This window comes from Stegastes partitus, unplaced genomic scaffold (genome assembly GCF_000690725.1).
Source record: "Stegastes partitus isolate 25-593 unplaced genomic scaffold, Stegastes_partitus-1.0.2 Scaffold697, whole genome shotgun sequence".
In the NCBI taxonomy this organism is placed as follows: domain Eukaryota; kingdom Metazoa; phylum Chordata; class Actinopteri; family Pomacentridae; genus Stegastes; species Stegastes partitus.
The window spans coordinates 130,339-153,364 of NW_007578428.1; the positions used below are offsets into that span (position 1 = coordinate 130,339).

Below are 23,026 nucleotides of genomic sequence, written 5' to 3' on the forward strand. Positions count from 1 at the left end.
GCTGGTCCAGCCTCCTCTCCGTGCGCGCTCTCGGCAGTTGGGGCTCGGAGGAGGAGAGGAAGCAGCTCACCGGAGAGCCGAGCGCTCCGTACGGAAAACACAGGTGTCCGCCCCCCTCCTCCAGTGTGAAAACCACACAAACCCGTCGCGTTGGACTTTTCTAACGGAGCTTTTGTTCAAACTCGGGGAGAATTAAGCTCACATTCAGCCGCAAATCCCGGCGGAGGGAGCGATGTGAGGTCAACGGCTCCCCCCGGCTCAGGTGAGTACGGACGGATACACTTCAACGGGACTTCGCGGAGCCGTTTGTTTTAGCGGTTTAGGTCGGTTGAACGTTTTACCGTCGGTGGGCGAACACAAGCACCTTTTTTATTTTTATTTTTTAAACCTAGTTAACCTGTGTTTTCTTTATCTTTTCACACCACTTGGTATCTGTGTGTCTTCACCGTAGCTGCTCTCCGTTACAGCAGCACTCACCCGTTAGTTTGGTCGTTATAACCCCAAATGAAGCAAATTTATCGACCCAGAATCATAGTCAGGTTAATATAAAAGGCGAACAGGACGCAGAGAGAATCAGTAATAAACTCTTGTTCTCATTAAGCTTCTGAAAAGACCCGTAAAATCACGTTAACTGGTAGACGTTGAAGTGCCGTTTGTTCAGACTCTCAGTGACTTTATCTGATTCTGCCATATTGTTTATTCATATTCACCAACTAGTACTGTTTCTCATGAAGAACTGTGCTTAATGTCAGCTAAGGCATTACTGTTGTGTTTTTTCAGACTCATTTGTCATCAGTTTTGGAAGTTACCAACATGAGTTTTTCTCTCTGTCACATGATTTAAGGCACAACCAGTGCAGTGTGCTGCCCAGACAGGGCTATGGCCCCAGCCCTGACCAAAATCCTGAAAAATGGCCACGGGATCCACTTGTCGTCGCCTCCCGCCGCTGTCAGGATGGACTCGGATGGAAGAGCCAGCAATGAGCTGGAGCCTCACATGAGCTCTACGGATGACGGCGGCCTCCAGAAGATGTGGCTGAACCTCTCCTCACTTCGCTTGCCGGACTGCTGCCCCACCTTGAGCCTCCTGGATGCCCCTGCAAACCCGGCAGCTCCAACATGCCTGCAAACATCTGCCCACCTGTGTGAGATAATGCCCCTGCCCGGTCCAGGCGGCTCGTTTGTCCGCCTCCTGTCCCTCGATACAGACCAGAGGGATTCTCATCAGGTGGCCTCTGTCTTCCCAGGTGTACCAGACATGTTTGTAGTCCGTGCCCCTGAGCACAATAGCCAAGAGGCGTGTTTGCTGCATGGACAGAGTGCTGCCCCTGAATGTGGGCCAGATGGTGGTGATGTGCATCACTCCTCTCTTACCTTTCCCAGTGTTTGTCCTTTATATTCCCAGTCCCAGGGCTACACTCCTTTGTTTGCAACCTCGCCTACAATAACACAGGAGAAAACAGCGAGGATGGGATTTCTTCCTCCAGCTTCAGCGCAGCCTTGCGTTGGCAGGGTGAGTCTTGATCAGCCGACGACCAAAGCTGTGCTCGAGGAGGCTGTGAAGGAGCAGCTCACCAGGCAGGCAGGGCTGCACAGCCGAGCTTGGAGCCTACAAAGGAGACTGCAAGTTCTGCTAGGAGAGCACGCTTTGCGACACTGCAGCCAGCAGCTGGAAGGGCTGAAAAAACACCGTCAGCTTGGAGGTGTGTCTCTTGGCAGCTTGGACTCTATACATCCTGGTGTACTACATCCACAAGCGGAAAGTAGACCACAGTTTTCTTGGCTCGAGCCGTCCGCAGCACCGTCTGCTCTCACAGAGGTCAGAGAGTTCAGCCACTCCAGTCAGGTGGTGCTGAGAGGCCTGCAGGAGGCCTTAGACTCTGAGGCTACAGCCAGCAGTAGCTCAGATGAGGAGCCAGAGGAGGAAACGATCCGTGGCAAGATTTCACCTGTGTGAGTATCCAGCAAATGGAAGTAGTCTATATATAGCTGCATATGTTCTGTGCACCAGCTGGCCGAGTGGGATGTATTGCTTGTTCAGAAACACATAGAAGTTGAAAGGCTTGGCTTGTTTCTTCACAAGAAAATGATGCTTCTTATTTTGAACGGTAAGTGCTGTGTGAGGCTGGCACAGTGGGTTATTACAGCTAAATACACAAGCTGGAAAGGAGCGACTTTTGAAATGCCCTGAATCACATATTTCACCCTTCATGTTGAGCTGAATCGTATCATTTCACTGTCAGATTTAAAGCTACCTGCTAATGGTGAAGTAAACAGTTTCACAAACTTCGCAAACTATTTGTTGTGCTTTTCTGGGATTCAGTTGCCAGAATACAGACATTATTCTCCCTGAAATCATCGGCCTCTTCTGTAATTTGGACAAGGAGAGAGTACACGGAGACTCTCAAACTAGGCAGCCAGTCAGTCTATTACACTAGAAGCACTGCAAACGCAAAAAAGAGAGCGCTAGATCAAAATAGATACTGATGGTGTAAATTGGAGAGAATGAGCACATTTGCTTAAGTTTGTTTGACATTATGAGGAAGGAGGCATTATGTCATGAACATCTGCAAATGTCAAGAATGACACAAAAAATCCAGCACGTACTTTACGATCCCAGTTTTGGAAAGTCAGCTGTCTGAGTGTATGAGGTCCAACGTTCCTCCCCAGTGTTAGTTACATGTTTTACTTGGCTCTCAGCGAAGCTTACAGTGTGGCTGTCGTAAGTACAAGTTTTGTCCTCCCAGCTGTGGAGAATGTTATGACAGTTTTTTAACCATGCATACACAGAGACTTTTCTCTTTCCATGCTGCAGTCATAACAGATTCAACTGACTAGCCAGCTCCCTTTACCCACAGGGTAGGAAATAAACACAGGCTTTCCAGCAAGCCAACGACTTGCCAGCCATTCTGTGCCATCACGCCTCAGCTCCTCCTCTTTCTAGTCAAAAACATTTTTACAGTGTGTGCCTGTATGGGAGGTTTGGATGCCTGTGGTGCTGCTGTACTCGGTTAAAGGGAGTTGTATTCGCCCCAGATCAAGAAAAAAAGACACACATCTTAAATGGCTGTGTGATGTGACATCCTGTAAGCAGGTTTTTTTTGGTGCTAACAAGCCACAGGATAGTTATGGTCAGAATTACAAAATATATTTTGCCGGTCAATGTCTTTATCTGTAGTTTAATATCTTGAATTGGTTAATGTTGTTGTCCTAATGCGAAATAACTAAGGTAATAGGAAACACTAATAAATACAGAAAAGGGGAACATTGGGGCTAACATTGATCTGTAACAGGAGTATAACATAACAGAGAGAACAGTGATCTTCAATCCAGTTTTCAGTGTGCAGGATAGGTCCAGTGTAAGTACACTGCCATCTATCCCTTCAGTAAGCTCTTTGACCCTTCTGTTTGTTTCCCAAAACAATGCCATGCAGTAAACTAACCAAAAGTGTTTATTAGGTCTGAGAACAGGAATGAGACAAGATTTTTTATGTCTGTGTGTTGTTTTCTTGTGTGTCTTTTTATTTGGCCAGCTTCAGTCATCTTGGAAGTGTCAGCTTGCCCTTTGTCCGAGTCTGTTCTCCTCCTGTATGGAACAATGCTCTGTGCTTCATCAGTAAATCTCCCCCGGGGAGGTTTTATGGCAGGTTCCTCCTCGAAGAGGATAGCGACTTGCTGGGGATGTAATGGGTCATTGCTCTCCTTTAGAAATTGTGGAAATAGTTGGCCTTTACCATTTCAAGAATGAACTTGTAAAGCAGTGACACGACTTGTTTTTTGAAAGCACATAGCCAGATTGCTCATTTTCTGCACTGGCAGCAGTCCTGCCCACCTGCAGCTGCTGCTCATTTGCTGTGTTCGGTTTGTTTAAATGTACTATATGGGAGTATTTGTGAAAGACTAAGTGCTTAAGTTCAAATGTATGACACACCCAAAAACCCTAATGCCTGTGCAAGAGCCAAGACGAGGACTTTGTAAACCCAGAACTACTTGCTTGAGCTGGCCGTTTCCCCAACCATGGTTTTTCTGTGAAAACACACAATTCTTTCACTGTGGAGGATAGCCACTACATCTCTAGATCCCATATTTTATTCAGGAAAGTCAATATCATCATGAGAAATGTGTATTTCAGTGTCTAGTTTGTGAACATGCACACTAACAGGTATAAAGCAGCCGATCCCCTTCTTTCCTATTCTCCTGTCTCGGCTAATGCCTGGCAAATATTCCTGGAATTTTCTCATTATACAGTTGGAAAGAGCTGCAGGGCAGCCAGGTCTGCTCATTGTCTGAGGAAAAAGAGCGCCTACTGCTTAACAAACAGATATTGGCTCAGGGTTGAGTGAAAGTAAGTTGAGAGGCAGCCATTAACCGACTCTTGGCTTTGCTTTTGGCTGCAGTTTTACATATTGACCATCAACTTAGTGTAATTGCGTTGAGGTACACAAACAGCATTTGAGGTATTTGATTTGAGCTAACAGCGACACCACTACCATATAATATCAAAGGGTATTGTAAAGTACACTGTGTGTGGCTGCTTGCTGACGAGCCTAACCTTTCCCTCCCCTACATCAGTGTTTGAAGTGGGGGAGTCCCTCTCTGTCCTAGCCAAGGTCCAAGAGCACTGCCATAGCAACTATTGCCCTGCTGAAGTCAGCCAGCCGCACACACTCACACTCACACACACACACAGCGAAGATAAATGCTAACTGAACAGGCTAGTGCCATGGAAACATGCTATAGACACACACCACACAAATCAACTGTGTGTTATTCTGTGGCCTAGATAGGCCTTTGTGCTTTAACAAATTTCACCCCCCATGCTGTTGGGATGCTAAACAATTTACATGCTTCATGGCAACAAGACTGTGTAAAATAGGTCATATGTTGACGGAGCTTCACTACAAATCTGCCAACTGATTAATTGCCTGGTGTGTCTCTCCTGATTCTGTGTTATCTCATTCTCTTTCCTTTCCTGTTTCTTCTCCCTCTGGTAACTCATGTATTCCTCCCAGTGGTTCTCATGCTAACCTCTTCATGTACTTCCACTGGTCAGTTTTAATGGCCATGCTGGGTTTTATGATTGCCTCTTGAAATATTGCCCAGTTTATGATTACATTTCAAGGCATTTATGGATTTAGAATTCTTCTCTTGTGATGTGGTATCAGGATGTAAAGCCTTTGACAAAGATGAGTATAATATTATAGTGCTATTATATGGGTGTAACTGCCCTCCTCTGTCATCCATCACCCGGGCCCTCCTGTCAGCAGCAGCAGCAGCAGCAGCTGTGAGAGGCAGTGGCTGGAAGAGAGAGCGGAGCTGAGCAGCAGATGGAGCTGGTTGCAGCTGCGTCTGACTGAACTGGAAGGGAGGATACAACAACTGGTAGAGCGCCACAAGCACATACGCTCCACTAAGGTATGACAAAAGTCTTCTACAACCACCTCAACGAAGGATTGTTGGGATTAGGGGTCAACCAGTTATTGGCCAGCTGATTATCAGAGACAAGATTTAACATATTTCCAGTTATGAGTTTTGTTTTTGTTAAGCTCCAGTTAAAGTAAATCAATCTAGAAAGGTTACACTGAGGCTCCGATGCAACCATATCTCTCTGTCAGTGCTCACCACTCTGTGCCCCGTTCACAGCACTGTTTGATTGGTCGCATACCATGAGTAATAGGATTCAAGGATTCAATGAACTATTTGTCATGCCAGCTCACAATCACATGTTAGTGGTATGACATTTGTATTCAGGTCCCGTTTTTTTTAGGGGGAAAAAAAGCCTAATAAATATTAAGTACAATAAAACAAGAGCAAAATATAAAAACAAGAGCGAAATATAAGCCTTTAAGCCTAAAAATAATAGCCTATCAGCACTGACAGATAAAAGTTCTCTCTTTACAAGACACCAGTAAAATATAAACAAGGCATTTCAACAAAGTTTCATGGTGGAGTTAGATTTTTTTTTTCTAAATTTTGACACCAAGATTTTCATTTTTAACACAAATACTATGCTGTATTATCCTACTGATCAATATCTGTTTTGGCCCTGAAAAACAATATTGGCTGACCTGTAGTGGACAACCGACAGACGAGTTTTGGTCAAGTCTTAGTACACCAAGTCTGTTTAGTGTAAAGATAATGTCAGCTAATCACAAACTTAGTCAGTCCTTCCTGTCTTACTGACCAAATGAACACCTGATTTTTTACAGTATAGCTGTGAGTCAGATTGGACTATAGCACATTCTAGATGCACTAAGCATTTTTTTATACCACCATTGGTAAACAAAGCAAACTTACTACAACTTCAGTGGACTACTAATGCCATGAAAAGTGAAAGTAAGAATGTGAGTAGGACCTGACAAATATATAATAGACAAAGAGATGACCTGTCTTACCTCTGTGTCTGTTCATGTCTGTCTAAGGGTGGCATAGCGCTTGCAGACTCCCAGCCACTGACTGACAGGCAGATTCAGCAGACCCTGCTGAGGGAAATGGCAGGGTTATCCAGCACAGCCTCGGATGCTGACACTGAACCCTGCAGCCCCACACGCCTTCTGCACAACATAGAAAGACAGGTAGGAGGGAGGAACTAGCACACACACACCTATAACACCAGGTGTGAGTTTGAAATCAAGAGGATTAGTAATCTGTAATAGTACACACTATGTCAGAAGTTAATACCTTTTCAGTGCTGTGTGTAGAAAAGCACGAGAGGCTGCTTATCTGTAATGTTATATCCCAGAGTCAGACTGAGAGGATTAAATTAATCAATTACAGCATGTGTACTGTTTGACCTGTGCGTTATTATGCTAAATGAGAGGCTTCAGGTGGTATGAATGATTCCTGCTGCTTTATGAAGTCTACTGGTATGTAATCAACTCAGAGGGAAGGAGCCTTATTCATTGTTCCAGCTGTCGAGGCTGTGAATCACCCATTAATCTAACACGGTGCAGACTGTCCTCGTGGTAATAAAAGTTATACTTAAGTACACAAGTGAAACTGTTCTAGTTCAAAGTGGCAACAGACAACTTCTCAACTCACATTAGGAACATGAGCGCTGCAGCACGGCTACTAGGAACAGCCTGGCTGCCATCCAAAGCAAGAAACAACCATAAGCGGCCCAATTTGAAAGAGAAGCCCTGATCCCAGCACAATGATAAAGGCAGAGTGGAGAGCTCAGTCGTGGTAATAATTGGGCAGGTTTTGTTACCTACTGATCCAGTAGAAGTGATGCCAACTGAATGTTGAACCCTTTGAAGTCCCTGAGTGCTCTCCATCGAGTGAATGCCCGTCCGAGGTTCGCTCGTGTTTCACCTCAGTCTCTGACACGCTCCCTCTGTGCCTCGGTGTTCTTTGTTTTATGGACTGTAACGTGTGCGTATTTGTGTGCGCCCTGAGCATATTTACCATTTGGCTTTCCACTCTTTCTGTGCAGATATAAAATTAGATATGAGATACAGATAGATGAGAGATAAAATCAGTGTGCACATTCAGGCCACATGAAAATCTGCAATAAAGCCAATGAATACATCAATTATAATAATCAATTAGTGTATGTAGTAGTCAATAGTAAATAAAATAACTGCTAAACAAAAAAAAAAGAAAAGAATTGCAAGTAAACGGCTGTTCTTTAGTGCTGCAGTGGATAAATTTGCACCTTGGTCGTGCTGTCTTGGTGTGTCCTACCAAGGATGCAGTGTTTCATAGTCTGTATTGTTTCTGTATTTCACACTTAAGTTTCAATTAATCCATTTGTGAAATGCATTATTGTTGTTTGGGTGATATCTTCATTACAGAGTGCCCAGCTTAGTCAGATGGTCAACAGTCTGATGCCTCCTCTCAGCTTTTCACCGCTCTCAAAAGCACCACAGACCTGGAAACTCAAGAGAAGGTAGAGTGTGTTACAGCCGAATCGCTGGTGCTTTTCATGAGCTGCAGCGAAAGAATACTTTCACAAACACATGTTCAGAAACAATAAAGGTACAATTCTGAGGAAATCTGACCTAAAGGTAAGGTTATAATCTCCTAATCTGTATTGGCAGAAATAGATAATAGTACGACTATAAAATACATAAAAAAACAACAAACTAGTACTGATAATGTTGTCTCTTTGAGGCCGAGGCTACAGGTGATGTTAATAAGGCTGAAAACATGCTTCTTTTTGTAAGATAACCCAGGAAGACAGCGTGGTTCTCTTCATCTTGCCTGACTTCCCTTCATGTTTCTATTTCTGCTGTCGTTTTAACTTTCCCTGTCTGGCTGTGAAGATAAAAGCCACATAATAAATGGAAGACATTCTGTTTGTTTAGTCATGTACAGTAACACGGGGGTTTATGGAGGTATCATTTGTTTGTAGTTGTTATTGGTGAACAAGATCTAAGAGATCAACACCTCGAAAACGTTGCTCTTTTTGTTTTAGCACTGGTGGTGTTAGTGTGAATCCTAACCCTGACATTTCCATGACCTCATCTGATCTGATTCCTGCAGCGGACAAAGAGGAGATAATGATTTTGTGCCTGGGAGCTTTAAGAGAAGGACACTGGGGACCAGGAGACTCTTCAAAGCCGATGTGTCATGCGTTTGCGCCCGGACCCGACCCCTGGTCACCTACCACAAGCGCAAGCTGTTCACTTTCAACTCCTACAACCCCAGCAGTCCACTGGTAGGTCAGATGTAGGCTCCTTGTTCCCCCAGTCTGTCTGTCTAACCATCTACATGCAATATATAAATGTCAGAGCACACTTCAGACACATTTCCTACGATAAGAATGAGCTAGGGATCATGTACATATTCCCTTCACCAAGATGTTGGACGTACTTATTTACAATGAACCACTTATATATACAGTGTCGACCAATTTTAACTTTAATCAAAAGGTTTAAAAGCGGCTGAAAATGAGACAGTATGTACAAGCTGTCAAACACGTTGGTTTATTTATTTAATTGAATTACGTCCAGATTAATTTGAAACGTAGCTTCAAAGCGGTCGCTCTGAGTCAGGCTTCAGCAGTGGAATGCCATATCGCTAAAATAGTTCAGCAAATTAAATAGGAATTAATGTTTAAAGCCGGACACCTGCTTTTAATTAAAGAATGATGTCTCTTGGCCTTACTTCAAATGTTCAAATGCATGGTGTTATTTTAAAGCTGTAGCTTGAGTTTAGAACGTGGGCCAACACATAATGAGGTGCTCTCACTGCAGATAAAATCACAGGGCGCTAATGGTGGCGTGTCAAGTCAGTGGTTGGCAAAACCCGGTTTAGCTTCACACCACGAGCAGTAATGAGCTATGCAAATCGACAAACCGGATAAAACTTTTACTTCCCAGGTACATGTTCAGCGTTTTAAAATATGCATTTGAAAGCCCAACACCAGCGTATTTATAGAGTTTCAACATCTTCCTGAGCACTGCTAATCTGGATGGCACAGAACCCAGAGCAGTTGTAGCTACTATAATAAGCAGACCTGATCCACTACCACTGTGATACTGCCAGATAAAAAAGAAAGCCTTTAACAGCTTAATTACTTTAATCGCTGAGCTCCAGTGGAGATCAACTTCTTTAAAACCTTTATGACTCATTCCCCAACAAAGCACAAAGAGAAAGTTAATACTGTATAAAGAAACTCTGTGTCCCGACTGCGCTCCATTGACCATTTCGTATTATGTGGCAAATTACTTTTTCTCTCTTGTGTTCTCTCATCCTTGTGCTCTAGGACTCGGGAAAGTCCACATCTGCCCTCTCCTCTTCTCTCTCATCATCTTCCTGTTCAAGTTGCTCTTCCTGCGATCCTGTAGTCTCGTGTTCTGATCCTGAGTGCAGCTCCAGTCGGGTCATCTCCTCCAGTACCCTCAGCTCCAGACCTCTCTCTGTGTCCTCGCTTTCCTTCGGTAGGAGAAACATAGCTGTATAAGACATGGAAAAGGCTTAAAGTTTTATGCTTTGAACCCCCCAATGTCTTTTTTTTCCCCATTAATGAATTTATTTTTAAATAGCATGCCATTTAAGTTTTTTTGGGGGGTAGAATTAACTTTAATGTTCACTTATCTACACCTGTTGTAGAGATAAAGGTTACACGATTCATTTGACTGCTTCCTGTTTGACATGGTAGACGTTCTGAAGTGTAGCACACTGGCCATGTTGTCCTTCTCATGTCAAGGCTGTAGCACATCGGACATGTCAAACAGAAGCTTGTGTAGGTTAGTATGATATGGTTGCTGCTTTTGTGGAGTTCTAATACACACAGATTCTGGGAAGTAGAACTGTAGAGAACAATGGATGCCGGGGGTTTGATGTGTGTTTACCTTGGTTTCCCATCAAGAGATGTGCTCAGTAATTGAAAGCAAAAGGGTGATCAAACTATTATTTTCATGACATATTTAAAAATCATATTTCCTCCCAGACACTACTACGTGCCATAACGTACAGGGGGTCCTGGCCAGAGAAGAGTGGTCCCAAAGACCTTTAGTTATCAACGCCAAACTGTACAGCCCAGAAAACCACAAGAGACGCAGCTCCACTCCACTGCAGAATGGTGAGATCCTTTCATTTACTGCCACTGATTACATATTCTATCTTGTTCTATGGGGCTGTCTTTTCTTACATTCTGCTTGGTCTGCTCTCTGTTGCTCTGCATTGAATTCATCTTATTTTGCTTAAAAAATTCATGACAGCGCAGGACATTTCTGTTTTTTTTCTTACTTCAACAGCAAAACAAATTTGCTGTACTATGTAGCAATGACAGATCCACTACATGTTGGTTCTGCTTGTGATCAGGGCCCAAGCATGCTACTGTATTCATGTCATAGTTGATCAGTGAATAAGAGGAGTGAAAGACATGGGCAATTTCAAAGAGTGCATCTACATTCTCACTTTTATTGAGGATAGGAGCCTAGCCCAGCTCTACTTTTATGTAATGTAGTGGAATGATAGGTTATGTGAGGTTGTACTTGTGTCCCATCTTCTTATGGCACAGCACAAAATCTATTTTAAGTCTGTACATGAATCTTGTTTTTCAAATTGTAATTGTTCATATATACCATCCATACATCCATCCATCATCTATACACCACTTAATCCTCACTAGGGTCATAGGGGGCTGGAGTCTATCCCAGCTGACTCAGGGTGAAGGCAGGTTCACCTGGACAGGTCACCAGTCTATCACAGGGCTACACTTAGAGACAGACCATATATACCGTAAAAATCAACATTTTTTTTTAATGTGTCATAAATTCAAATGACTTTCTTTTTTCTACAGGGCTTCCAAATAATCAATCATACATAATTATGATAAACACAGTTGTCTCTTCAGACAATTCTCCCATTTGCTTACATTCAGTGAAGGGAAACAATCACTGTGAATAAAATGGCTGCTTCAAAGCCGACCGCTGCGTCTGGTTGTTTTCTTCCAGTCGACTGTCATAATTGGTTCCTAGCATGTCAGATATCCCACTGGGTCTGTATGAGGCATCCAACTGAGTAGTAGATGGAAATGAAATCATTTGGCATGTCTGCATGTCAGTATGTGTCATTGTTCAGTATAATCGTGTGAGGCTAATGAACGATCCTTTAGCTCTTCATTGTCATACCTGTGGAAGCTCTGGCTTCCGGCCTTTAAATGGGCCTCATGGCCTCATGTTTGTCCACTATAGGGATGGATGATGTGAACTGGTCAAAGAATGTCCCCTGTTTATTGAGCAAAGGTGGACCAAACATTATGTTATAAGTTGCCTATTTTTTCATTTGTACTTCTTACGTTAAATATAAAGGTGAAAAAAAACTGACAAGAAATGATGTAGACAAAAGAGGGAGAGTGTAAAGGAAGAGACAGAAAGGAGGCAGACTGAAAAGGAATGAAGACGTCACTCACACAGCACTCTGTTGATTTCCTGTCAGCTTGAATGATCTTATTCTCCTCTGTCAATAGCAGAAGAAGACAGTCTGTCAAGTAAACGTCACCTAAAATAACAGCCTGACACATGGAAACCTCTTATCATAGCTGATAGTAGCTAAAATAGAAAGCGATTACGCAAACTGTCAAAGCAGGCGGGACAGGAAAACACGGGCAACTGACATGTGGGTTAATGACTAGTGATGTAATTTATTTAATAGTCAACTATTGTAGCTGCACAGCGTAAGAAAAAAGAAATTGTGCACTACAATAGAAAGGGTGAACGATATTATTGATTTAGATGGTACATCCTAGGCCAGCCTATTAACTCCTGTCTCCTATTCCTTTATTACTTCTGCCTGTTGCCTTCATGAGATTAGGTAAGTAAGTAAGCAATATGTTTAATGTAAATCAACCTGGTCAGAAAAGTGAGAAGCAGCTCATTTTCAAAATAATAATGATCAAGGAATTGTGAAAAAGTGTAACATCCCAGAGGAACCGGAGGATCGTGTGGAATGAAAAGAAGTTCCTGTGGTGTGCTAACTCAGTGTGTTTCACGATAGGTCACAAATACAAGCACCACGCACGGCATCGTAGAGCCAGAGTCATGGGTCTGTCACCAATCAGGCTGTCAGGCTCTGGCCAGAGTCAACACAGCAAAGACAATCGGAGGAAAAGGAGGAGAAAACACATCCACAGGCTGATGGAAGGTGTGTTTATTCAGTGCATGCTCACACTGCACTGCAGGTGTGCAGCAAACCGTTTGATCACAGACTGATTTATGTCCTATTTTTAGTTAAATATAGTTTAAATTAAATACGACTTCTGTTAATTAAGATCTTGTTTATGGTGTAGTTCCTGTTACTGCTAGTTTAATGTACTTTTGTGTGTGTGTGTGTGTGTGTGTGTGTGTGTTCGTGTTCTCAGATGAGGATTTTCTGCACCAGCTCTGTCACCAAGAAGAAAGTTCAGATGATGTGCTGGAAGAGAGTTCCTCACACCTTCCACACAAACAGACTTCACAGGTAACACACACACAATATGAGTGTTTTTCTTCTGTTCTTCAAACGCTAATTGAATCACATGCTTGGAAAAACAAATTATACAAATAATACATGTAAACTTACAATTGTTGGAAGTAAGACCGGTTACGCATTACAGTGTTAAACAGAAGCTTTTTAACTCCATAATACTGCGCGCCTCGGTTCTTGATAACAAATCTCACAAATCAGTTTAGTGATCGACTGAAGAGAAATATATCAAACACACCCATATGATATAAATACTGCATCACTTGTGCATATGTATTGAATATAAAAATAAAATCTGAGGCTCTGTTGTTGCATTCTGACCGTGTGGAATGACTCTGAATATGTGAGCAGTTCTGAATCATTGCGTTGCTCTTAACCTCAGCTTTAATACCTTCTAGGGCTTCGTTCGCAAACGCCAGGGAGAGAGTGTGTACAACATCAACAACATTGTCATTCCCATGTCACTGACTAAAGTGGAAAAGCTGCAGTACAAGGACATCCAAACACCCAGGTATGCATTATGCTTTATTACAATGAACCATAATACTAAACTCCACAGGCAGAACTAATGGACAAACTTACAGCGCAGGAAGTTTGAGGTCAATTCGACAGCATGTCAGCAATTTGTATAAATGTATTTTTCAAACTGTGTGTACTTGACCCTTCAGTACATGTTCAGTCTAAGTGATTATTGCTGTAATAATATAATCATGTATTTTTACTCTTTTTTAAAAGAGTAAAAAAGAAACGGACAGTGGCACATGTTGTTATTGTGCTTATAGTGGACAAAACATATCCTTCTTGCAGTTGGCGAGTAGTTGACGCCCAGTCTCTGATGGAGACGGAGGCAGAGGAGGAAGAGTGCGACGAGGAGGATCAGGTAAATGTGCCATTCCTTTGGACATAAGCAATTTATTTTCCGTCATGAATAAACTATCATCTCTGTCCTTCTGTGTTTGTGCAGATTGAGGATCTCGGTGATGAAGTCTTTGCTCAGAGGCACCTCGCTTTGGAGGAGAGAGAGAAATTGCGCTGGCCGTCCTGGGAGAAGAGAAAATGCTGCAGGCGATCTGCAAGGTGGACACAGACACACACAGACTCACAAATATAGCATTGAAAACAGTTCCCTTTGAAAGCTGTCACATCAGGTGGCACCTAAATGCAAGGTGAATAAAGTGGATAGAGGAGAGTAAATAGGCTTTCTGGAATGCTGGAATTGTTGGCAGTATTTGTCATATTTCAGTTTTTTATTACAGTATGATAACTAGAGCTTAACAATGAATGTATTTCAAATTAAAATCGCAATATGAAACAATGCAATTAGGAAATTATCTATATACACATTATACAGCCCATCTGACCCAGGATTTAAACTGTGGTGTCAATGGTTTTACAAGTTCACGATGTCCTCCTTGTGTGACGGTCACCCTTTCGGTGGTATCAGATGTGGTTATGCTCCATCATATTTAAATAAAAATCTATCACACAGTAAATACTTAACTGAAGCCTGATTTAACAGATCATATCTCAAATCATATCGATCAGATCCAATCCACTGCAAGACTGTGCTGAATGTGCAGTGCAGCTGTCGCACACTTTGTTTGCCTGCATGTAAATATAGCCTGTGTCCAAGTGGAATGCTGAGAAATTTTCTCACAGAGTTTCATGGGGTAATGCTTGTTTTTTCACTCCAGATCTGGCAGCAGGCTATTAGGCAGCGGGGGCGGGATATCCACATCAGGAGAGGAGAGCTCCGCGGAGTGGAGTTGCGCTCAGCTGGATGTTGATGAACAGCCGAGGTCAGAGGAGTGGCTGGTAAGATCAAAAGCGCCACAGATGAAACTTCGAATCCCAATACGACAGTATGCTGATCCAGGTGCTCATACACACCAGTGTTCTTTTAGGGGTGAGACAACATGATTTACCACAGTCACTACTTTCTGATGGCTCTTGGTGTTTCTTATCAAATGAATGAGGGTATGAATAATAACTACAACACACACAAACACCATAATGTAGGAAAAAAATCCTGCTTTTTTGACTTTTCAGAGGTATTTTTGTTCGTCAAATACACAGATATGTGAAGTGTCGCAGATGGTTATCTTGCAATGTAACGCAGAATCGCTGCACCTCTATTGGCTATTCACTGTCATGTTTAAGTGTTTCCTTTTTCTCAGTTACATGTGGCTTACCTTTGACTGCACTTGACTATTAACCCTGATCCTGAAGATGATTTTGGTGGACTAACATTCATGCATCAATAGATTTTTCGAGCTTGTTCCTTAAACATGGCACATCAAAAGACGGTAAAATCACCACTGCACTGAAAAATGTGTAAATTCAGATTGGGAGATTATTAAATACAAGCCTAATGCAGCTGTAGGATGCCCCTCTTATGGATAGCCGCCATAAAAAAGTAATGATAATGGGTCAAGGGTCATAGCAGCCAATTTATTCTTGTGATATGAAAGTGATAAAAAAGGAGAACAGGCTGGCTGAGTCCCCATAAAGAGTAAATTGAGAAATATACTGCTTATAGATAAATCAGTTTTCACTTCAACCCCAAACATTGCTTGAAGGCTATTTTCTGTATTTTCTTTGACATTTCGTTCAAAGACGAATCAGTATCACTTGTCCTTCAGCAGAGGAGAGATATAAAGCAGCAAAAAGGAGCTGAGGACCAACGGTCTTTCCCATTCGTGTGAGCTATGAATGCTGGATGGCTTCTTAAGAGCCGGCACAGACACTCGTGTCCACTCCTGTTACATCTGATGATGCTCTGATTGCAGTGCTCACTACCACTTTGCTTTGATTGGAGAAGGAGCGAGTCGCTACTAAACCAGACTTTCCTAATCAACCTTCTCAACACCACAAATATCCCCTGCTTCACTGCTTTTCACTTCTTATGTACTCCAGTGTCCATACAAACCATGATTAAAGCACAGCCTTTGATGTCTCGAACAGGCATCTGAGCCACAGTATGATACAACCATCAGTGGTGAAGTTCAGTGAAAGAGCTGACAGGAAAGAGCAAATCAGCTTCAGCGCTGTGTGTTGTGGATAACACAGAGATTTTGTGTATTTGCTGAATTACATTATACCAACTCTCTGTCCCTCTCTGCAGCCTCAGACACCCTGGGAGCCGCGAGTGTTTCCTTTGAATGAGAATGAGGAAGTGCTCTCTGAGAAACGAGAAAAAGTGGCACTGAAGTGGACCGAGTCTTTCTCAGCCTCCTTGACATCAAAGAACTCCAACTCCCATCACTCCCCAGCTCAGTCGTCTTGTGCTACACTGCCCTCCCAAGGACAAAGCAGGGGAATTAAACCCAGTGGCAGCTGAGGTAGCGGTGCCTTCAATTTTTAATGTAAGTGGGAAATGAATCCATTGCTTACTAGTATGATCATGATTATGGGGGCTTACAAATGCTGTAAGCAGAGTTTGTTTTTGTTTTTTTTGCAATTTTGCTTAATACTATATTTGTTTTGTTCTCAATAAACTCCTGATTTGTTCATTCATTTGGCACAATTTTAAAGGAAGTTCATTCACTGATTTTTTCACTCACTCACTGAATTGTCTTTGTATTAATTAGTCTATTCAGTAAGTCCTTTTGCATAAAATTATTTGTTAATTTAAATCTACAAAGACACGATTCACTCACTCATGATGTGTAGTTTAGGCTTTTTATAAATAATAACATTTACGAAGTGAAAGTCAACATAAAGGGTTATTTTTGACTACTAAATGTTATTAAATGATTATTTTTATGCTTTCTTTTCCAGATTTCTTCATGTCAGGGGCCATGACCAGAACATGGGCCCTGGCACCCCGTAACTGGGATACTTAATACATTCCACGGTAGAGCGATTTGATGTAAACAGCTGAATACTTTATAGCAAAAGTGATTTATTTTGTGGGTATTGTGACACATGGCACAGTAGTTTTAACGGATTTGGTAGCTCCTACCACAATTTCAGGTTTTAATATAAAATAGGTACTGTATGTACAGTAATATATACCAGCAGCTCCCCTGTAGTGTCGGGTTTATGTACTGTTTGTAGTTGTCACATGATATTTATTTTCACAGTTGTCTTAAAATGTCTCTATAAAAAGACTTTAGTACATACTCTTATTTATGTAACTGTTACTTGATTTACATGTACTTTTAAATTTCATATGTTCTTTTTGCTTTTTGTTGTTGTTTTGTAATATATTTTTTATGAAAATGAGAAGGTTATTAGTAAACATAAACATTAGTAAACATACTGGATGTCATGCTTTGTCATCAGGTTCCTTTTTTGAGGGGGGCAGACTGATTTTGTATGTGGAGCCCACAGAGGTAGAGCGAGGTTGTTCATGTTCCAGAGAGGGAAGCTGGTCAGGGATCACGTTGAGGCCATACTTGGAAGGGGGTGCAAACTGATGGATTGCATAAATCATCATGCTCTCTCAGTAAAGGACCTCTTTTGTGTTGAAAGTAACCAGATAAGAAAAAGTGCATCAGAGCAAAACAGCAACACAATGCAGCTTTCCAACAGCCTACTACTGAAAATGCAACAAGTGTGGTCAAAGGATCTACAAGCAGAAATATAAAAAGAAAAAAAAAAGTGGAGATGTTAGAATTACAACATGCATGCATCACTGGGTCACACCATAGTAAACCTAAAACTGAAATATTGCACTTCACTCCCTGTCACATTGTTAATAGCCATTAGTCACTTAGTAAGTCTAAAAATAGACACATTAAGTGCAGGATTTCATCAGTTGTTTTTTAGAAGGACGTCTGCAACTTGCCAAGTCGACTTAATTAAGATGTGATTCATAAAAGCCAATACTGGATTGACAGACTATTGTGATGTCACTTCATTGATCTGGATGGTTAACATTAATGCAGGTCAAAGCTTTTTAAGGCCACAGCCCCAGTGCGACAGCTTGTGCTTGGATCTCATCTGCATAACCTCCTCTTATAATATCCTTCACAGCTACCAGGAGGCCTAATGGGCAGATGGTGGTCAAGGTCGTCCCTCTCATCTACATGTATGTATGTCAGTCGCTTTATACCGCAGACTGGGTACGAGGAGTCCAGAATTAGAAACTCAATTTCATGAACGTAATTTACAGATTATAATTAGCCGATTCCAGGTTTTTAGAGGTAAATGAGAATTAGCTGCTACATTGTCTGAGATGTTAGGCTCAGGCAAACCTTTTCATTCTGTCTTAAATGAGATCTCTGCCATGGATGTTGCTAACAGGCATATTTAATGAAATGTAGTAAAATGTACAGTGCTGCAACACTGCCAGCACACTGTATGAACCGGTGGATTTGATCCTCTCCTTCACCTGTTGGGACTGCAAAAGGATGAAAACCATCACATCCACCTGCCTCCAGATGCTTCTCTCCTCAGGTGCTGCTACCAAAGGAGCTCATCTCTTCATGAGAAGTGAAGCAGAGCCAACAGTTTCACCTCTCCAGCAGGAAGTCTACCTCAACACTCCCCATCCATTCATGTCTCATTCTCCAGGTTGTGTGATCATGTTACTGGGAAAAAGAACCTCTGGTGACCACATGGGGGCCATATTGCTGCTCAGATGATAGCATATGTCTCCAAAGCTGATTTAAACAGAACATGTGCACATGGATGATATTAAGTAGCATTTGATCAGAGTAGAATAACAGCTGATGAGTTAATTTTTGTAGAATTATTTCAAGGCAGCTCAACAGATGAACGTGCATGTATCATTATGGACACAACTTTGAAAAGCAGTTTTCTACATGCTTGTAAGTGCAGCAGATACACTCTGGGGGGTGCTCTCATATCAAGGAATACCTGGAACAGCCCACCAGTGCTGGGGTTAAACAGTGAAGCTAATAAACTGTATTGTAATTGCTTTAAGATTCTCATTGAAGGGAAGTTTGATGAAGACAGTTCCCTCAGGTCTGTGTATTATCCAGAGTAACTTCCACATCATTTCTACAAAAGGCAAAATCTTCTATTTCCAAATATAATGTATGTGTGTTTTTTTTGTTTGTTTTTTTTCATGGCTTTGAGCAGAGTGAGCAGGAAAGATTAAAACTTGTGTAGTTTTTGGTGTAGAGCCCCACCACTAAGCCAAGACAAGCTTAACCAGTAAATAATAAGCATCCTTAATGTTATTTAACTCACCTGTGTGTGCCTGTGTTGCCCCAAAATGGACGCCCCTTAAGAGACAACGTGCACCCCACGTATCGCGAGAACTTCTAAGGAAGCATCCAATTTATAGCTGAGTGCACAGAAATAATATAACATGAACGAATCTTGTGGGGAATGTATTATACTCACTGTACTTGAATGTTGTGTTTTCTTTAACATAAATACAGATATATTTGGCCGTGATTTAGTTCAGAAAAGCACAAGTTGGTACATTAAAAACTCACAAGAACACAGAAAATAAAGTCGAGCATCCTCACCTGTAGTTAATGACTCCCTGAGAAGTTCAAACCCATCAACCCTCTGAGTTTATTGTCAGCAGCTTTCAGAGTTTCTTCACACAGTAGGCAACATTTAATTACAAAAACAGGCCTTACATTAAACTCTTTAGTCACTTTGTTGTAGCTGCTACACTAACACCAGGGTATTCTGGAGAAGCTAAGCTATGCTAACGCCTCCCAAGCTAACAGCAAGAGATTTGTTGTATGGTCAAATATTACGACTTAAAAACTACCAAGCATCTAATAAAACGCCGTGATTTGCTTACAATAGCCAGCAAAAGGCTACACGGGACAGGCCAGCACTTTAAATCATTTAATGTAGTTTTGCCAAAAGTTGTTTCAGACCACAACAGTTTGCTCTGCCTCTGTGTTGGTTATCAATAAACACAGGTTTTACCTTTACATTACCAGTACATGTCTTTAGCTTCTTTCTGATGTGAAATACTTCGACGTTTTGTTTGTTTTTTCTCCTGTGTGGTAATCTCTCACAATAAGGCCACATCACCGTAATAACCCGTGCAGACGCAGGTGCAGTCTATCTGCGCGACTAGTCCAGTCATTACGGTAAAGGCAGGCTGCGGAGCCGCTGTGTCCGACAGACCCGGAGTTGGACTGGAAGACACTGCGCCGAACAGGTAAAGAATTTACACTTATTTCTTCCTATAGCAGCGCCATAATGCAGCAAAAAAATCACGAGTGGCAGCTCCTTATAAAAAAGCATGTGATGCCGGAGGTCAGAGGTAGCCTTTACACCCGACAGTAAATGAGCATTACAGCGGGCTGAGGCTGAAATGATGAGGTGCCCCTCTCTGTGTGGATGGAGAAAGGACGCATTGTTCGCCTCCAGGAGAACTGGGTCTGGGTTCTTGTGAGTCTGTCTGACCTGCGACGTCCGCCAGGTTTGGATGATGAGCAGTGTTGCGGAATTGATATGAAAATCAGAGCCGTGCAACAGATCTAGAAACCAAATCTCAGAGGTGGGGAAGACCTGCTGATTGACCTAATTGCCTTGCCCCGTTATTGGTTCAATTACGCACTTGTTTGGTTGACGGCGTGAACGAGTAATGTCTGCATTGTGCTACTTAAAGGCTTCACCTACTGCGGTGACTGCGGGAACTTGCCTTGCTGCGGTGTCAGTGCATTACTACCCTCCTCTATATATACAGAAAGCTGTGATAAAAAGATAACTGTAGGAAAAAAGAAATCATTGGGAGGGGAGGACGCCCCTGTAGAAATATACTAGTCATTTATAATCTCCCTAATGAGAGAGAGGAAGAGAGGGGGGCTGCAAAAACAGGTGCTGAGTCATATTGGCGGGTCCTTCTTTGATTGATCACACAAATTAAATCCCAATATGTGCATATTTGTTGTAATGTTAATGAACTGCTCCTCTTACATTTATGTTGTGCAGCACATTTTATTCCATTCTAAGCCAGCTACATTAGGACTTCATCCCTTTTTTTTTTTTTATTGAATCCCTGTTCCGCCATAAAAACCACCACAGCAAATGCAGCTAAATAAACCTCGGCTGTAGCACCTCAGAGATGCTCTCTTCTCCTGAATGGATATTAAGTGAGCTCATACATGATAGATTTCTCTTCCACAGTGCATGCAGGCTTCAGGCTCATTTACATACAGAGGCTGCCTATTGATTTCGCTCCGTCAGTCCACTTGCTCCAGTGTGTGCACATACATTTAAATGTGTTCAGGATGAGGCTGGAATTCATTGAGTCATGCCCAGCCAGGCAGGCAGGCCGGCTGCTGGCTGCTCCTCCTCGCTGTGGGAGTGGGCTCATGTTTCTGGAGGACCTGGCTGATCTGCCTTCTTTTTTTTTTTTGTGCCTACTGGGAGCAAATTCAGCTGTACACTGACATGGTTCTTTGGCCATTACATACTTTTAAGCAAAGATGAAGAGGGGCTACATTCAGGAGATTCACCACGGTTAAGCTGTGTGGGGTGAAAATGTGTTTTCTGCTGTTTTCTGATATAGTTTCTCTTTGATCTACATATGATTTTATTTTTTGCGGCCTCCAAAGTAGTTTAGCATATTGCATTTGTATCCTCGATGTTTGCTTTGGTTTAAGTGACTAAAATCTAATTTTCGTGCAAGACACAGACTTTGTGAAAGTAATTGTAAGTGACAAGGTGAGCCGGCCAGTTTACTGACTGTGTTTGTGTTTGGGTTAGGGCTTAGAAGGGAAGTGGACCTCTGAGGTGGGTGCCAGTCTTTACAACGCTGTGCCTGTTCTCTACCAGTGATAGTTTGTAGGTCGTTTTCATGTAAAACCTCACCCTAGAATTACTCATTTTGTTGTTTGCGGCAACCCAAAGGAGCTTCTACAATATTGATGATAATCCAAAAGGTAAAAGATGAATCTTAAGACAGGATTTAACGACATCGATTGAAGGGATAGACCTAATAGCGAGGGTTTAGGCACTCTGAAAAGCTATCTCAGACTAAACATTGTCTTAACGTTTCAGTAGACCTTGGATGCCACATGCTTGTTTTTTTAATTTTACAGGGCATTTCTATGTATTTCTTTCTACCACGTGCGTCCTAATCTTTGGCCTTCGTTCGGTCCTGATGACATTTTACAATCCGGAGAACAACAAAGCTCCCAGAAGAGAAAACAAAGGTGAAGCCCCTTGTAATGCCTGTTGCACTCCGTTGTAGATTCCATGAGCCGACATGTGGCTGGTTTGGTAAATGTCACCTCAGTTTTTAGCTCTTGGTAAGATCATTAAGATAATTAGGTTAATGTGGGTATTTGTTTCTGGCAGCATGTGTTACTCGCCCTGATGGTCTCTGTTATTGCGGGATTGCTGCGCTCTCATCTCGGTGATTATGTTGATGTACAAAATGTTCTAAAAAATTGATCGAGATCAATGAAAGATCCGAAAGAAATTCCTTCAGGATCTCTCAGAAATGACCGCTGAAATGTAAACAATGACTGAACTGATTAATTTCAGTGTCTTCCCTGCGTGTGGTTGGTTGCTTGGTTGGTTGGTTGCTGTGTGGGCAGTCCAGGGAAGAGGTGCCAGCGAGGTTAGGTAGCACTGCAGCCTGCCAGTTCACACTCGCGTAGGGTGCCACATACTGTAGGTCAGCTTTACATAAGCCTTGTGTGTCAGTGAGACAACCTAATCCTGATTCCTACAAAGATACTTAGTCAGCCGGACAGGCTCGCACACACACACACACACACACACACACACACACACACACACACAAATGGACAGTCCTCATTTGTCACTTTCAAAGCTTGACGTAATGCTGTGTGTGTTTGTGTATTCGTGTGTGTGTGTGTGTGTGTGACAGAGAAAGCAGGAAGGACTCTGTGTATGAAAGAAGAGAGACACTCGATGGTAGATTTGGCAGCAGCACCAACACACACTCAACCGACATGTCTGCCAGCAAACTGCCAATCTCTCTCCCTCTTTCTCTGCCCCTTCTGGCTGAGAGAAGTACTCTAGGTTTTTTGGGAAGATTAGCCACGCCGGTTAGCGTGCTTTTGAACTGGTGAGATGACTATTCTGTAGGGCTGCAATGATTTCATTTTTCTTTCATTGCTGGTTAATTTGCTGACCCATTTCTACTTGATGAAGCATTTGGGCAAAAAATCCTTATGAAAATAGTTGTC

At 42.3% G+C, this 23,026-nt stretch overlaps 1 protein-coding gene across 1 annotated transcript; it reads left to right on the forward strand.

The window, feature by feature from the left end:
• The first annotated feature begins 217 nt into the window (after positions 1-217).
• kansl1l (KAT8 regulatory NSL complex subunit 1-like) lies at positions 218-17,190 on the forward strand. The gene is made up of 16 exons (XM_008290825.1): positions 218-262; positions 845-1,952; positions 5,267-5,414; positions 6,422-6,574; positions 7,796-7,890; positions 8,487-8,661; positions 9,712-9,886; positions 10,399-10,530; positions 12,450-12,596; positions 12,814-12,911; positions 13,316-13,428; positions 13,725-13,797; positions 13,882-13,994; positions 14,612-14,732; positions 16,042-16,282; positions 16,698-17,190. Exons 2-15 carry the CDS (start codon positions 880-882, stop codon positions 16,255-16,257), a joined length of 2,832 nt encoding a protein of 943 aa, XP_008289047.1. The 5' UTR covers positions 218-262; positions 845-879; the 3' UTR covers positions 16,258-16,282; positions 16,698-17,190.
• Positions 17,191-23,026: the final 5,836 nt, after the last annotated feature.